At 47.6% G+C, this 17,930-nt stretch overlaps 1 protein-coding gene across 3 annotated transcripts in view; it reads right to left on the bottom strand.

Annotated features, from left to right (window-relative positions):
* The window catches only part of NCMAP (non-compact myelin associated protein), a 52,689-nt gene that overhangs the window by 10,994 nt on the left and 23,765 nt on the right, over positions 1 to 17,930 (bottom strand). Inside the window, exons 1-3 of one of the 3 annotated variants that reach the window (XM_012439748.2) lie at positions 12,076 to 12,123; positions 10,335 to 10,537; positions 3,158 to 3,246 (exon numbers count right to left, since the gene is read on the bottom strand). In XM_012439748.2, the coding sequence (XP_012295171.1) occupies positions 3,158 to 3,239 (82 nt within the window). In that variant the 5' untranslated portion in view covers positions 3,240 to 3,246; positions 10,335 to 10,537; positions 12,076 to 12,123. Of the gene's footprint in view, positions 1 to 3,157; positions 3,250 to 10,334; positions 10,538 to 12,075; positions 12,124 to 17,930 lie in introns of those variants that run through there. The other 2 variants (XM_064363743.1, XM_064363742.1) reach the window with 2 other exon arrangements.

Below are 17,930 nucleotides of genomic sequence, written 5' to 3'. Positions count from 1 at the left end.
GCATATGGTCTATCTATGAGCCATTTATATAAAGCTCAGAACCAAGCAGATCTAATCTATGGTGGTAGAAGTCAGAATAGCGGGTCTCTTGGGCAGGTGGAGGATGGTGATTAGAAGGGGCACCAGGACCTCCGGGATTCTGGTGGTGGCTCTGTTTTTTGAGATGGGGGTTGGTTGCACAGGTATGTTCACTTTGTGGCAATTTACCCAGCTGTGCACTTGTGATTTGTGCACATTTTGAATGTAAGCAATGCCTTTATAAAAAGTTTGCTTAGAAAGCAAACAACCATGTGCAAATATTCATAGGAAGAAATGCTGGAAGGGAAAAAACAGAGGGAAGGAAATCCATCGTGGGCAACTTAGCTTTTTTTTCTTCTTGGGGACTTTAGTTCCAGGTTTTTCAACCTCAGCTAGCTAATTCTTTGCTGAGGAGGCTGTCCTGTGCATAGCAGGACGTTTAACCTCATCTCTTGCCTCTGTCTACAGATGCCAGTTGCAATCCCCCCAAGCTCCCTCCACCCCGACCAAACTGGGACAACCAAGGTATCTCCAGACAACGCCAAACGGTCCGTGGAGGTAAGGCTGCCAGAAAAAATCAGAATTTCCAACAAACAACGGATAACATTTTAGTATAAGTACATCTCAAATATTGCATGATACAAACTAAATAAGTATTCATTGTTTATCTTAAATTCAAATTTAACTGGGAATTCTATATTTTAATTTGTTAAATCTGGTAACCCTCTCTAGGAAGGCAAAATCGCCTAGCTGAGAACAACGGCTTTCTTTTCTTTCCTTTCCCCTTTCCCTCCCTCCCTTCCTTTCTCTCCCTCCCTCCCTCTCTCTCTTTCTCTGTCTCTGTCTCTCTCTCTCTTTCTCTCTTTCTTTCTTTCCTTTCTCTGTCACCCAGCCTGGAGTGCAGTGGTGCAATCTTGGCTTACTGCAACCTCCACTTCCCAGGTTCAAGCGATTCTCCTGCCTCAGCCTCCCAAGTAGCTGGGATTACAAGTGTGCATCACCACACCTGGTTAATTTTTGCATTTTTAGTAGAGATGGGGTTTTACCATGTTGGCCGGTCTCAAACTCCCAATCTCGGGTAATCCACTCACTTTGGCCTTCGAAAGTGCTGGGATTACAGGGCATGAGCCACTCAGTCCAGCCAAGAACCACTTCAGTTCAATAAAACAGAATGATTCTTGTCTTCCTGATAGTGATTCTCTCTACCCTGCGTTTCCCTCAGAACTGTTTGGAGACACACCTCCCTCAGCCTCTGTAGGTCTGCCCACCCAGCAAGGAGCAGAATACCCATAGGACCCCATCCTGGGAGCAACCCCTTCTGAGTCTTCACGGAAGAGACATATCCTGCCATTCATCCAGCCACCTGCCAGAACCACAGCCTGAAGCTGTTCGTCACTGTGGAACACCCACCCTATGTGTGGGGAAGTCTGTCCCATGCCCAGAGGTATCTGTGTAGCCAGCTGAAATGGCTGACATGCACCCAAACTTCTCCTTATACAATCAATTGATTTTCTGAAGAGTCATCCTGAATGTTTCCTTCCAGGGGCCACTTGTTCATGGCAAATGCCTCCCCAGAACTCACCTACATTCATTTACTCCTTCGTCAACTGATGGGATGTTTTTTGCCTTGCAGAAATGGTATAAAAATAGCTACTTGGGATTTTTATTAGTTTGTTTGTTTGTTTGGAGAAAAGGTCTCGCTGTGTTACCCAGGCTGGAATGCAGTGGTGCAATCTCGGCTCACTGCAGCCTCGACCTCCCAGGCTCAAGAGATCCTCCTGCCTCAGCACCGTTCATGTGGCTGGGACTCCAGGTGTAACACCACCACGCCTGGCTAATTTTGGTATTTGTTGTAGACATGGGGTTTCACCATGTTGCCCAGGCTGGTCTTGAACTCCTAAGCTCAAAGAGTCTGCCTGCCTTGGCCTCCCAGATTGTTGGGATCACAGGCATGAGCCACCATGCCCAGGCATTAGCTACATTTTAAGGTGACCCATTTACAGCCATTTTACAAGAGATCCAAATTTCAGTGCCCTCTAGACCCCAGGACTTTTTAACACAAATAATAGTAATTGTAGTACTAGTAATATTCGTTTGCTCGTTTTGGAGTATCACTCTGTGGCCCAGGCTGGAGTGCAGTGGCACGATCTTGGCTCACTGCAACCTGTGCTTTCTAGGTTCAAGTGATTCTCCTGCCTCAGCCTCCTGAGTAACTGGGGCTACAGGTGCACATCACCATGCCCATAATCTTTGTGTGAGGTCTTTTAGGCTGACTGACGGTGCCGTGGATGCCATATTAACCTTTGTGACCTGCATGGACACTTCAGATGAATTCCTGGAAAATCTGAAGTAACTGGAAGACCATGAAAAGAGGAAGAAATGATTAACCCCTGTGGCACCTCATTAACTTTGAGACATTCTCTATCTTTCCTTATTCCTGCCCCAATTGATGAGGCAATTGGACTTTGTAACCGACCTTGGTCAGCCTCGTGACTCCAGACACTACGAACCCCTCCCTGTTTGTAAAAAACTGCCCAAACCTATAAAACCAACTCCTATCCCACCATCCTTCGCTGACTCTTTTTTTGGACTCAGCCCTCCCACACCCAGGTGAATATACGGCCATGTTGCTCACACAAAGCCTGTTTGAGGGTTCTCTTCATTCAGCATTCGAGTTTTAACACATTGTATTTTCAGTAGAGATGAGATTTCACCATGTTGGTCAAGCTGGTCTCAAACTCCTGACCTCAAGTGATCCACCTGCCTCAGCCTCCAAAAGTCCTGGGATTACAGATGTGAGCTACCACACCCAGCCATCAGTAATTAACAATCATCATCATCATCATTAGGTACTTGGTATGTACCAGACGCTGTGCTAAGCTGTCTATTTGGATTATCCCCTTCAGTCACCACAACTGCCTTATGTGATAGCTTCGTTAATATCCCCATTGTATAGATGAGGAAGTGGAGGCACAGAGCAGTAAAATTGTGTGCTCAGGGCTATACAGTTGGCAGGTGGCAGAACTGGGCCTGAGACCCAGGTTCGCCACCTCTGGAGCCCACACTCTTAACCTCTGCACCATGACCACAACACTGGTCCTGCCATCCCTCCCCCAGCCTCAAGCCAAGTTGACCTTACTCTTATACAGGAAGTCTTCTCCCCTCGTGGTCATGTTCAATGAGAAGAAGGTGGTATCCCCCAGAGGAGTGGCTGTGGTCATCTCGATCCTGATGAGAAAGAAGAAGAAATTTTGTTTAAAATTAGATAAATCCGTATTATTGCTACTTGATGCCTCTTTTGGTCTTTATCTGGATGACTGTAGAATATTCAAGCATGCAGTTTCTCTTGGCAGCAAGTAAACACAAAACTCATGATCAGACACCGTGGGGGATTTAATAATAACACCTGACACTTGTAAGGAACTTTGTTTTTCAAAGCGGTTTAAATTTATTCAACAATATGTATTCAACTTCAAATATCTAGATCAATCTCTTGAAACTATGTAAGGTGAGTTATTGTTGCCATTTTACTGGTGAAACCAAAGTCCCCAAAGCTATCTGGAGTCCCAAGTTTACCCAACAGAATTTTTTTTTTTTTTTTTGAGACAGAGTTTCACTCTTTCTTGCCCAGGCTGAGTGCAGTGGTGCAGTCTCTGCTCACTGCAGCCTCTGCCTCCAGGGTTCAAGCAATTCTTCTGCCTTAGCCTCCTGAGTAGCTGGGATTATGCATGCCAGCCACCATGCCCAGCTAATTTTTGTATTTTTAGTAGAGACAGGGTTTCACCATGTTGGTTAGGCTGGTCTCGAACTCCTGACCTCGTGATCCACCTGTTTTGGCCGCCTAAAGTGCTGGGATTATAGGTGTGAGCCATCACACCCAGACAAATTTTTGTATTTTTAGTAGAGACAAGGTTTCACCAAATTGACCAGGCTGGTATTGAACTCCAGACCTCCTGATCCATCCACCTTGGCCTCCCAAAGTGCTGGGATTACAGGCGTGAGCCACCGCGCCCTGGCTACCCAACAGAATTTAACCCAAGATGTCAACCTCCCACTCTAGTGAGCTTTCCTCCATGCTGCAATGACACTTGAACTGGTATTCCTACTTTCAAAGGCTTTATTATCTGAGGATGCAAAAATAAATAAATGAACAGATGAAGAATTAACTATGTTTAAAAAAATGTTTTTGAGACAAGGTCTTGCTCTGTCGCCCAGGCTAGGGTGCCAGGTGCAACCACGGCTCTCTGCAGCCTCGACCACCCTGGGCTCAGGTGATCTTCCCACCTCAGCCTCCTGAGTAGCTGGGACTACAGGCATGTGCCACCATACCTGGGCTAATTCTGAAGTATGATTATCAAGCAGTCAGTGACATGAGCCATTGGGCTGTGAGGAACAATTTCATGGAAGAGATATAGTTGAATAGGTCTTGAAGAATGGGCGTGGTTGGGGTGTAAGGGGAAAGAGAGCAAGGCCTGGTTCAAACAAAGCCCTCAATCGAAAGAGTTAATGCAGTTTGGGAATCTACCACGTACCAGGCTCTGTCTCAGGAGCCTTCACACACCTTATCTTCTCATTTAATCCTCTCAGTCACTGAGAAGTGGCTGTCATCCACGCCCTCCTATTGAGAAGCTGGGACTCAGAGTGTTTGAGTGATTCAACCAGTCATACAAGTAGGAGGAGGTGGAGCTTGGACTCAAACACTCTCTAGTGTACAATGTATTTTTTTCCCCTGAGGCCACTAAGAATCAAAATGCACAAGGCTATGATGTTCCATTTGAGGAGTGAACCAGGAGTTACAGTGAATACGATGTCACCCCTGGAAAGAAGTGTTGAGATCCTCCATCAAGAACCATTGCACAATGACATAAATAATTGTTCTGGGCCAGCCTGGTGGCTCACACCTGTAATCTCAGCACTTTGGGAGGCTGAGGTGAGCATATTGCCTGAGGTCAGGAGTTTGAGACCAGCCTGGTCAACATGGTGAAACCCCATCTCTACTAAAAATACAAAAATTAGCCAGGCGAGGTGGTGGGTATGATTGAAGTATGATTATCAAGCTACTATGATTATCAAGCCTATAATCCCAGCTACTCGGGAGGCTGAGGCAGGAGGATCGCTTGAACCCGGGAGGTAGAGGTTGCAGTGAGCAGAGATTGCACCACTGCACTCCAGCCTGGGCGACAGAGTGACTCTGTCTCTAAATAAATAAATAAATAAATAATCACTCTGAACTATAGGGGTCAAGAAAAGAGGGAAGCAAACCACGTTTGGCCTCATTATTTCAGAGTGACACTTTTACTCCAGCTGCTGGCAATTTGGAAGCCCACAAAGAGTCTACATCAAGAGAATTACCTAGGACTATTTGTAATCTTAAGAAGCCATAGGCTTCAATACACCATCTACTGGAGAAAGAGGTATTCTGGACGTTAAAAAAAAAGGTGTATAAATTTATTTTCTTTTTAAAAGTAAGAAATGTTTTTTTATGTTATGAAGATGAATATTATAGGAGCCCACATACTGACCACTCAGATTTTTTTTTTAAATGGAGTCTTGCTGTGTTGCCCAGGCTGGAGTGCAGTGGCATGATCTCCGCTCACCACAACCTTCACCTTCTGGGTTCAAGCGATTCTCCTGCCTCAGCCTCTCAAGTAGCTGGGATTACAGGAGCACACCACCATGCCTGGCTAATTTTTTTGGTATTTTTAGTGGAGATGAGGTTTCACTATGTTTGCCAGGCTGGTCTTGAACTCCTGACCTCGTGATCTGCCTGCCTCAGCCTTCCAAAGTGCTGTGATTACAGATGTGAGCCACTGCACCCAGCCTGACCACTCAGATTTAACAAATGTTTACAGTCATGTTTTCTTCAGCCCACCTTTCCTTCTTTCTTTCTCTTTCTTCTTTCTTCCTTCCTTTTTCTTTCTTTCTTTCTTCTCTCTTTCTCTTCTTTTTCTTTCTCTCTCTCTCTTTTCTTTCCTTTCTTTCTCCTTTTTCATTCTCTCTCTCTCTCTTTCTTTCTGACAAAGTTCACTCTGTTGCCTAGACTGGAGTGCAGTGATGTGATCATAGCTCACTGCAGCCCCAACCTCCCAGGTTCAAGTAATCCTTCCATATCAGCCTCCAGAGTAGCTGGGACTACAGCCATTCACTACCATGCCTGGGTAATTTTAAAAACTTTTTTTTTTTTTTAATACAGAATCTCACTCTGTCGCCCAGCTTGGAATAGAGTGATACCACCTCCGCTCACTGAAACCTCCACCTCACGGGTTCAAGCGATTTTACTGCCTCAGCCTCCCAAGTAGCTGGGATTACAGGCGCCCTCCACCATGCCTGGCTAATTTTTGTATTTTTAGTAGAGACGGGGTTTTACCGTGTTGGCCAGGCTGGTCTCGATGTCCTGACCTCAGGCGATCTGCCCGTCTCAGCCTCCCAAAGTGCAGGGATTACAGGCGTGAGCCACCGTGCCCAGCCTAAAAAAACTTTTTTTGTAGAGGCTAGGTGTCACTATGTTGCCCAGGCTGGTCTCAAACTCCTAGATGCAAAGTGATCTTCCCGCCTCGGTCTCCCAAAGTGCTGGGATTATAAGCAGGATCCACCAAGCCCCGCCAAGTTTTTCTTCTTCTTCTTCTTCTTCTTTTTTTTTTTTTTGAAGAGTCTCACTCTGTAACCCAAGCTGGAGTGCAGTGGTGCAATCTTGGCTCACTGCAACCTCTGCCTGCTGGGTTCAAGTGATCCTCCTGCGTAACCGGGATTACAAGTGCCCATCACCACATCCAGCTATTTTATATTTTAATAGAGACGGGGTTTTACCATGTTGACCAGGCTGGTCTCAAACTCCTGACCTCAAGTGATCCACCCGCCTCGGCCTCCCAAAGTGCTGGGATTACAGGCATGAGCCACTGTGCTGGTCCCGGTTCTTCTTTATAAGAAAAAAAGTCAGACATAGCTGAAATCCCTTTGTAGTCTATCTCAATCCCATTTCCTCCCTTCCCCAAAGTAACCACTCCCTTGACCATTAGTGTGTATTCTCATCAAAGTTTTAAAATGTTTACTATATAACATACATATCTATAAACACTGTATATATTGTGGCTGTACATATCTATGAAACACGTCTATTAAATATCAACCCGGCACCTGCTAAGTGACTGATGCTGTGCTCAGTGCTGGGAACACAGGGAATACGAGACAAACTCCTTGCCTTGGGAAGCTCACGTTCTAGTGAGCACAACAGACTATAGATTTGATCATATGATCCTGGGGCTCAAAAAACAATCACTTCCCCTGTCGACCCTTCAATATCTGGCAGTGAAAGTCCTTCACCAGCTGGTTCCACCCTCTGTTTCCAGCCTCTCAGCTACTCACACCACCCTCTGCCAAACTGCTGTGACAACAAGGCACCCCATCCTCCCCCATCATACTTGGTCTTTGCTGCCTGTGGGCTGGCTGCCCCAGGCACTGGCCTCCCCAGTCCCCACCCAGGGTCTCTCCAGAGAGTCCTCATCTATGAGCTGCAGCTTCCCTGCCCTCCCAGCTCTGATGGAAGCAGACTTGAAACATACAAACTAGGGTCAAGGTATCTGCAGCCTGACTCGGCTCTGGTGGCAGTGGCCTGCCCCGGGGGCTTCACAGGGTCAGAATGGCCTCTGTGGCCTGGCCCTGTTCATCTATAGGGTGGGCTCTGCCTCTGCCTTCTCTGAGCTCCCTTAATCCGGGGCCCTGCCTAACCCTCCCTAGCTCTTGTCTACCCTTCCAAAGACCAGACCCTCCAGACTCCCAGACTCAGGCTCCCAACAGGAACCCTGTGTGGCTCCGCCTGACCTCCCCAGTCCTGCCACTCTGTCTCCCTGCCTGGGCTTTCTGTCTCCCAACACCTGAAACAGGCTCAGGCTGGCTATGCACTATCGCTCCCCAAGAAAAAGAGCACAGTCTTCAAGACACAGCCCAGGCCAGGCATGGTGACTCATGCCTGTAATCCTAGAACTTTGGGAAGCTAAGGCTGGCAGATTACCTGAGGTCAGAAGTTCGAGACCACCCTGGCCATCATGGTGAAACCACATCTCTACTAAAAATAAAAAACTAGCCCTGTAGTCCCAGCTACTTGGGAGGCCAAGGCAGGAGAATCACTTGAACCTAGGAGGTGGAGGTTGTGGTGAGCCAAGATCGCGCCACTGCACTTCAGCCTGGGTGACAGAGCGAGACTCCGTCTCAGCAAAAAGACACAGCCCAGTCCCCAGTCGCCCCCCAGGAAGACTCCCACTCAGACAGAAATAGCAATGCTGTCCCCTACCCTCCCACAGCAACGCCCTGCAAAGAAACACCACCGAGGCATGTGTCCATTGCTTTGTCTGCCATTAATGCTGCATGCTCATTGCCAGGTCCTTGAGGATAGAGACTATTTCTCATTCCTTCTCATATCCTTCTACGTCCCTCAGATAAAGTGTCTGGGTCTTTTCTCCTTTGCCAGTGCAAGGGCTGGAGTGAGTAACTGAATTTATCCCAGCTTCATCTGCTCATCTGTAAGATGAGCTGCCTTTCCCTTTCCCTAAGGGAGCTGAGAATGAGAGGTGAGGTATGGAAAGTGGGTTTTTTTTTAAATTTTTTTTATGCCCTCGCCCCTCCCTCCCTGGAAAGTGTTTTAAAGTGCTCACTAAATTGTAACTCTAATTATTATAGTGAGTATTAGTAAATATTTGCTGAACTAAATTAGAGACGGGAATCTGGAGCTGAAAACTTGGAGACATTCTCTCTATAAAAACAAGCACAAATTAGCTGGCCTGGTGGTGGTCTGTGCCTGGTGGTGGTCTCCTCTCTATTTGGGAGGCTAAGGAGGAAGGATCACTTGAATCCAGGAATTTGAGGCTGCAATGAGCCATGATGGCACCATTGCGCTCCAGCTGGGTGACAGAGCAAGACCCTGTATCTAAAACTAAATAAATAAAATAACATTTTAAAAGGACAGACAAATATGAGAATTTGGAATGAAAGCCTTCCCACCCAGCACTGCCCACCTCTACCCTCAAGGGGATATGCCTGCCCCATCTCAGCATGTGAAGGGTATTAGTATGCATTTCCCTAAACCTTCTCCTTCTAGCCCCACCAATATCAAGCTAAGAAGACTCACCAAAAGAAAGTGGGGCTTTCTATTTATTGATTTATTTATTTAGAGACAAAGTTTTGCTCTTGCTGCCCAGTCTGGAGTGCAGTGGCATGATCTCGGCTCACTGCAAACTCTGCCTCCTGGGTTCAAGCGATTCTTCTGCCTCAGCCTCCAGCTTCCTGAGTAGCCGGGATTACAGGCATGCACCACCACACCTGGCTAATTTTGTATTTTTATTAGAGACAGGGTTTCTCCATGTTGGTCAGGCTGGTCTCGAACTCCTGACCTCAGATGATCTCCCCGCCTTGCCTCCCAAAGTGCTGGGATTACAGGGGTGAGCCACCGAGCCCGGCCAAAAGTGAAGTTTTCTTACAATTTCTTTTAAAAACAGAAAGGAGATGCAAATAGATGGCTGCTGATCAAGCTTTGCTTAGTGAGAGAGACATGGAACAATCACTGGCAAACCCAAACCCATGGACATATTCGCTGTGAAACCAACATGCACAAAATGACAGAAGCCACCATCTGAGTGTTTGTTTGGCATGTGCCAAGATCTTGCGCCAGATGTTTTCTGTCCGTGCCCCGATTTAACTAGCAACATGCCATGTAAGATAAGTTTTCCTTTCTCCTTCTCTCAAATGAAGACCCCAAGACTTGATAATATAAAGCTAACTTTGGCTGGACGCAGTGGCTCACACCTGTAATCCCAACACTTTGGGAGGCTGAGGCAGGTGGATCATTTGAGGTCAGGAGTTTGATGCCAGCCTGGCCAACATGGAAAATTAGCTGGGTGTCATGGCAGGCACCTGTAATCCCAGCTACTCTCCAGGGAGGCTTAGGCAGAATTGCTTGAACCCAGGAGGCAGAGGTTGCAGTCAGCCGAGACTGCACCATTGAGCTCCATCCTGGGTGACAGAACAAGACTCTGTCTCAAAATAAGAATAAAAATAAAAACCAGTGAGCTGAGATCGTGCAATTGCACACCAGCCTGGGCGACGAAGTGAGACTCTGTCTAAAAATAAAATAAAATAAAAACATAAAGCGAACTCTCCGTGCTCACGGCACCCTGAAGTGACAGAACTGGTGTGTGAACCTGGGTGTTGCGAATGGCAATGCCTGCACCCTTCCTACTGCGCCGCCCTGTCTCTGACACACACTAGTGGGGTCTATGACCGATGACTGCAGGAACACATGCATGCACACACATACACACACTGACCAGTAATGCAGCCACCTAAGGCCACCAGGGCGCAGGCTCCTCCACAGGTCCTGCAGGGGTGACCTCCTGGGTGCCGAGTTCCAGGTGCAGACTGTCTTTTGGATGGGCCCAGTTGCTCTTCTCTCTCAGAGAACAGTGAGGAATCTCAGAGCGTATCTTGCCTTGTCAGGGAGGGAGGGCTCTCAATTGCATCTCTGTTCCTGCTGCATCAGAGAAGGTGGGAGGGAGGGTGGTAGGACAGCCATGGCCAAGGATGTGGGTGTTTTCATGTGTGGGGCCCCAGCAACTGCTGTTAACCAAGTGAGGGCCAGCAGGGCCCTTCAGTATCAAACGTGCCTCTGAGCAGGGGCCATGGCCCTAGAAAACAGGGAGAGGACGGGGAAAGGGAGGCCAGTTTTCACTGGCAGAGGTTAATTTAATAATAATAATAATGCACTATGTGTCAGGCACTGCGTTTTGTGCTTTATGTTTGAGATCTCATTTAATCCTCATCCCAATCCAGTAAGGAGGGCACAGGCACTTTGTCCTCTACAGATGAGGAAACTGAGGCTCGGAGCAAAGAAGAAACTGCCTTAACTTCACAAGGCTAATATGAAAACCATGCCAGGATTCAAGCCAGGGTCTGTCCGATTTCACAGCCCCTTCTTCAAAAACCCTCCTAGCAAATGCACAAGGCATAGGTAGCCCAGCATCCAGGGCCCAAATCAATGTGGGGCTTTGACAAAAAATTCCATACAGGCTAGGGTACAGCAGACAGAGAGAGGGTCCTTGCCCCAGGCCCCTGACCCTGAACCTGACCCTGACCCTGACCCTGACTTCTACCCAACTTCTCCTGTCCTTGGCCACACTCTGAGCCTTCCTCTTCAGCAGAGCCTCAATCACATTTATGGAATCTACAAGGGACTATTGTTTTCTCGGGTTGTTTACAAATGGCCTGTGTGGGAGGTCAGTTTGGGAAGTGATGGAGGGTCATAACCACTTACAGATCCATTGCTGTCTGACTAGCTCTTGACCAAGTGTAAGAGCTGAATCTGGAAGACAAATGCTGTCAGTCCTCCCCTGTCCAAAGTATCTCCCCTGAAGCTCTGCCCTAGGGGTACCCCTTCTCTCTTTGGCCTGGCTTACAAGCTCCTCCCTGGATAAGACAATAAAGATACTGCCAAGCCTGGCAGACCTCTCCTCCAATGACCTCCTGTCCCTCAGAGCAGGTAACCCACAAAAGCCCTTGATCCCCCACAACATTGGGATTGATTTTTCCCAATTCCCGGAGAGACGGGAGATTCAGCAGGACTTGATCTCCTCCACAGACAAGCAGCTTACTACTTCCAAGCAGCTCCTGGAGATATTGGGATGTTTTAATTGTCAGCAAATTGACCTTCAGGCCAAGTATGGTGAAGTGACCCTGAAATCGCAGCTACTTGGTAGGCTGAGGTGGGAGATTCGCTTGAGCCCAGGAGTTTGAGGCTGCAGTGAACTGTGACTGAGCCACTGCACTTCAGCCTGGGTGACAGAGCAAGACACCATCTCAAAAAATTTAATTAAAATAAAAAGAAAATTGGGTATTTTCCTCTCTGAAGTCCTCTCTTTCTCACCAAAGACAGAGCTGTTTTCCTTTGTTTTTTTTCTCTTTCTTTTGCCTACTAAACCTCTACTCCTAAACTTCTAAAAATAATAATAAAAATAAAAGATAAAAGAAAAAGAAAATTGACCTTCATATTGGCACCTTGTAATTTTTACTTACTGGTGCTAATTATCTTCCCACAAAGGTAAATCTGCTACCTCTTCTAAGTGAAAGCCTTTCAGGATTAAAAGCACTTTTGTGGCGGGGAGTGGTGGTTTATGCCTATAATCCCAGCATTTTGGGAGGCTGAGGTAGATGGATTGCTTGAGCCCAGAAATTCAAGACCAGCCTGGACATGGCGAAAGCTCTTCTCTACAAAAAAACAAAAATTAGCCTGGCATGGTGCTGTGCACGTGTAGTCCCAGTTACTTGGGAGGCTGAGGCTGGAGGATCGCTTGAGCCCAGGATGTGGAGGCTGCAGTGAGCCAAGGTCACACCACTGTGCTCCAGCCTGGGAGACAGAGTGAGACCCTGTATCAAACAAACAAACAAACAAACAAACAAACAAACAAAACAGAAAAGAAAAGAAAAAAGGCACATTTAACCATTGTGTATGAAAGGGTCCAACTTCCAGGGCTGGAACAGAGCAGTTAGGGTAGCTGGTATCAGCACATCAATGTTACCTCCCACCAATAGGTGGCGATAGCAGTTGGCTGTAGGTTGGTAAACATCCTGCTGAAGCCAATCTGTTTTTAAGCAGCGGAGCTTTCTGCTCTTGAAAACAGCAACTGTATGTTTTCTGATGATATTCTTCTCTGGGTTAAAGATTCTCAGCTCCTTCAGACAAGCCTTCGGGTGATAGTGTCCCTCATGGGTTCCTCATTCCTCTGTGTCAAGGACTCCCTTAAGAATGACCTCAAAACTGGACACATGACTCCAGAGGGGAGCTGACATGTTCAGAATGACAGTTTTCTTGATACTTATCAGACGTGACCTGAATTCTGCTATTTACTAGCTGTGTGACCTTGGCCAGCTTTCTTCACCTCTTGGTTTTCTGGTGTGTGAAATACGAATTACAATAGTCAGAACTCCATAGGGTTGTTATGAGAACTAATGGAGATGAAACATGTCATGTATTCAGTGCAGCGCTGTATACAATATCTATTGATATCACCCTAGATCGATGCAAACAAATAGCTCACTGGCCTTACAGGCTGCCACAGTGCACTGCTCATACGCACCTGCTAACAGATGCCCGCCCCCTCAGCCCTTTTTCAGACTTATCCTTATATTCATTTATGGTTAATCAAAGCCCTAAGATTAGCAAGTGAAGGGGCTTTTTTTTTTTTTTTTTGAAATGGAGTCTTGCTCTGTTGCCCAGGCTGGAGTGCAGTGGCACAATCTCGGCTCACTGCAACCTCTGCCTCCCAGGTTCAAGGGATTCTCCTGCCTCAGCCTCCTGAGTAGCTGGGATTACAGGTGCCGGCAATCACACCCAGCTAATTTTTGTATTTCTTAGTAGAGACAGGGTTTCACCATGTTGGCCAGGCTGGTCTCAAACTCCTGACCTTGTGATCTGCCCACCTCAGCCTCCCAAAGTGCCGGGATTACAGGTGTGAGTCAACGCAAATGAAGGGGCTTTATAAACTGTAAAGTGGAAAGAGAGGGGCAATGACAGCCGCATGATGAGTAGCGACAACATTATGACCATCTGCTGTCCAGTTGCCAGGATCCCATTCTGCACTTGTGCAAATGACTTTTTGACAATCAGGACTTTGCACTGATCCCTGCTAGCCTTGACCTTATTGGTTTGGACCCTCAGGAGAGAAACTTCAGTTCCTCCTGGATGGCTGCTGAGAACACTCGACGATGCTGTGACACAGCACATTGTCCAGGGGCTCATGACCCAGCAACGGCTTTGGGGTTGGGTAGACCTGGATTTTAATCTTTTGCCTTATCACTGACCAACTTGATAAGCTGAGCTGCTTTTTCATTTGTAAAACAGGGCTAACACCTCCTATCTTGTGGGGTTGTGAGAATAAGTGAGATGCCATAATTGCCCAACTGAGTGCCTGGAGTGCTCATGCCAGTTCCCAGAGCTTTTCCTCTCCCTGGCTCCAGTCTGTGTTCTCCCTGCTCTCTTTGGAGCTTGAACACCCTGTTCTCTGTCTGGTCAAGTGTTGGCTGCATTGGTCAAACTCAGGTCTAAACAGGTCAGGGGGCCAGACTGTGAAACCTGGTGTCCCAAGGAGGGTATCTGAGCAGGGCTTCACCAGGACCTCTGAAAGACCTGATCTTCTTCTCCATCTCCATCGAAAGCAGAGAGAGAGGAAACAGTGAGACCTCCCCCAAAGAGAAAAAAAGTCCTGATAGGACCGGTGGGGCATAGGGGCTGTGGCTGGGCAGAGGAAGAACAAGCTGTAGGTTCATAACCTGAGACTCAGAAGACCAGGATTTTCCTCGCCACTCACTTGCTACATGATCCTGCAAAGTCCTCTTCCTTCCCTGGACCTTGGTTTTCCTGCCTGTAAAATGGCCCAGTTTGGAGATTATCTCTAAGGGTTTTCCAACCAGCAGTGCTATTACATGAAACTGTTGATAGCTTCACTCAAAAACCAGTGTCTTCCAAAAGTTTATTCTTCTTTGTAGATACGGACTTAGGGAATGTGAGGAGAGGGAAGTCAGCCTTAGCAGGTCACTCTGGAAGGCAGCGATCCTTCCTAGAAGGCACTTGAGACTGGAACAAACTGAAGCGGATTCCATGAAGGGGCTTTGATTTGGCAACGGCAGTGCACAGGAAAGGAAACCTGGGGATGAACTTCCCAGTACTCTGTAGGGCACATAGCCACCCAGGCCGCCTGATTCTTGCATGACCATTTCCTTCACCCTCCATTCCTATTGGGTCCCATGTCATAAGCTCCCCACCCTGTCTGCCCTGTCTGTTCATGGCTCTGTGTGTCACAGCTCCTGAAGATGGAGTAGGAATTCTGCCAAGTGTTCCCCTGAACTGGAGGCCACACACAATTACATATTGAACATGTGTCCCTTGTAGCTGGTTCCCAGAAATAAGGAAGCACATTTTCTGCTCCATGTACCCACCCATTCTTTCATCCTCCCATCCACTCATGCCCCTATCCACCAGAACACTCACTGGGAACACAATCCTCCTTCCACCCGTTCTTCTGTGCATCCATCCTCCCATCCATTCAACCAGCGCCCACCCTGTGCATAGGACTGAGAAGACTCAAAGAGGGCCGTGGGTCTGCTTGAAACCAAAGAACAGTACAGAAATAAATAAAATAAAAACACAAAAACCAGAGGGGCCATGGGGATTATGTCCTGAGGAACTCACACTGAAAGGATGAGAAATGGAATTGTTTCCTTTCAGAATCTTTTTTTCAACCCCGTACCAGGCATCAACCCACCCCAGGCTTAGCCCAGCACTGCCCTCAGAAAGGTGCCCAATCAATGTCCTACTGCAGTCATATGGCAAAAGCCGCAGTCTGTGGCTTCGGAAGTCTGGGCTTCAGGCCCACCACACCTGTAAAGTCTGACTTCTCCACCCTGTCAAATGGGGGCTCAGATGACCTTTGTTCCTCTGATTTTTGTGGCCCGCATTATAAGGAAAGGGGACTCCAGGAGCTTCTCTAACCCAAGACCTGCAGATATGATCAGCTCTATGGGCTGAGAGCTATAAATAGAAACTCCAGCTGAAAGTGGTCACAAGGCACATTTTGCTGGTGCCAAAAGGGTGGCACACACAGTGCCAGAAGTCAGTGGGAGGAAGAGACCCGTGGGCATGGTGGTGGAGACTGACAGAGCTGAAATGTGACCTGTGGCTTCTGTAAGGCCGGTTGCCTCGCCAGGAGCTTGGACGCACCTCCCCCGCCACAGGCAAGCTCCGACGAGCTCGGGCAAGCTCAGACATGCTCAGGCATGTTCCCTTCTCCCATGCCCGCACAGCCTGACCTTCCTTTAAAAAGCCCAGTATGCAAACAAGATGCTGCAACCATAGCCTCTTGTCAACCAATAGCAGTCAAGCCTTATTGACCAATAGCAGTTGAGTCTTAACAACCAATAGCAGCCGAGTCTTAACAACCAATAGCAGCCGAGTAATTCCAACCAACAACAAACCAAGTCCTAGGTCAAGGCTTGTAACTTACCCAGTGACAGTCTTGCTCTCCCACAACCAATCGAATGCCTCCACTCCCTATAAAAACCCCACGTCTGAGAGGAGTCCGCGTGACTTCTCTGCTCCTCCTGTTGGACTGCAGAACCTCTCCTGGGAGCCTGAATAAATTCCTTCGCGTTGGATCTATTCATGCTGGCCTCAGTTTCTTCATTTTATCCTCGGCGAGAACAGACCTTACAGCTTCCATCTGCCCCTCAGTCTTTGGGCTGAAGCCAAAGATCCAGCTCTTGAGAGTCCTCTACCTCCGTAGTTGCTCCCACATAAATCTCCAGGTGTCCCACTGTCCCTGCGCGGCAGTGGGGAGACACAGGGTTCATGAGTTTATGCCCCTCAGTAAATATGTCACAGGATAATAATGCCACCTTGACATTCCTAGGCCGGGAGAGGAGGAAGCCAGCACTCAAGCAGACGCTACCCAAGCACCAGGCACTGTGCTTTCACATGCTCCCCATTTAACCCACACAACAAGGCGGCGCTTTTCATCTCCACTGTGCTGAAAGGAAACGGAGGCTCAGAGAGGTTAAGAGACTTGCCTAAAATCTAGCAGCAGATCAATGGAGGAGCTAAGTCTCAAACTCAGACCTACTTCAAATTGTCCTCAGCGACCCTGGCCCCCAGGAGGTAAGCAGTATTCTTGGGGACACTCAGGGTCAGTGGCCCTGCTAGGGAAGGACTCTGCTCACTTTTTTTTTTTTTTTTTCTGAGACAGAGTCTCATCCTGTCGCCCAGGCTGGAATACAGTGGTGCAATCTCAGCTCACTGCAACCTCCGCCTCCTGTTTTCAAGCAAATCTCCTGCATCAGCCTCCTTAGTAGCTGGGATTACAGGTACCCACCACCACACCTGGCTCATTTTTTTGTATTTTTAGTAGAGACAGGGTTTCACCATGTTGGCTAGGCTGGAACTCCTGACCTCGTGGTTTGGACCCCTCAGCCTCTGTGCTGATACATGGCAAAGCTACGATTGATTTGTTTCCTATTGCTGCTCTAACAAATCATTGCAAATTTAGTGGATTAAAACAACACACATGAATTTTCTTTCAGTTCAGGAGGTCAGAAGTCTAAAGTTGGTCTTAGTGGGCTAAAATCAAAGTGTCAGCAGAGCTGCATTGCTTCGGGAAGCTCTTGGGGAGAATTTGTTTCCAGACCTTTTCTTGCTTCTGCAAGCTGCCTGCATTCCTTGGCTCATGGCTTCTTCCACCATCTTTAGACCAGCATCTTCTTACCTCTCTCCCTCTCATCTCTGTGTCCATCATCACTTCTCCTCCTCTCTCTCTGACCCTTATGATGACATTGGGACCATTCAGCTAATCCAGGATAATCTCCCCACCTCAAGGTCCTTAATTACCTCTGCAAAGTTCCTTTTTTTTTTTTTTTTGAAATGGAGTTTTCTTGTTGCACAGGCTGGAGTGCAACGGCACCATCTTGGCTCACTGCAACTTCTGCCTCCCAGGTTCAAGCAATTCTCCTGCCCCAGCCTCCCAAGTAGCTGAGATTACAGGCATGTGCCACCAAGCCTGGCTAATTTTGTATTTTTAGTAGAGATGGGTTTTCTCCATGTTGGTCAGCCTGGTCTTGAACTCCCAATCTCAGGTGATCCACCTGCCTCAGCCTCCCAAAATGCTGGGATTACAGGTGTGTCCCAGCCAAAGTTCCTTTTGTTATGTAAGCTAACATATTCTCAGGTTTGAGGGATTGGGATGAGGACATTTTTTGGGAGGCCATTATTCCGCTTCCTACATAGGAGTTGGGCTCTTATCTATCTGATCCCAAGGTTTGCACTCTGAATCCACTCCTGCTTCGTCTACACTGCCTTTACACGTGGACACGTAGGCCAAGCACTG

The sequence above is a fragment of the Aotus nancymaae genome, unplaced genomic scaffold (assembly GCF_030222135.1).
Source record: "Aotus nancymaae isolate 86718 unplaced genomic scaffold, 86718_ANA_hifiasm-v0.15.2.pri h1tg000053l, whole genome shotgun sequence".
Classification (NCBI taxonomy): Eukaryota; Metazoa; Chordata; class Mammalia; order Primates; family Aotidae; genus Aotus; species Aotus nancymaae.
The sequence above is the reverse complement of the archived record's forward strand: the minus strand, read 5'-3'. Positions and strand labels throughout refer to the sequence as shown.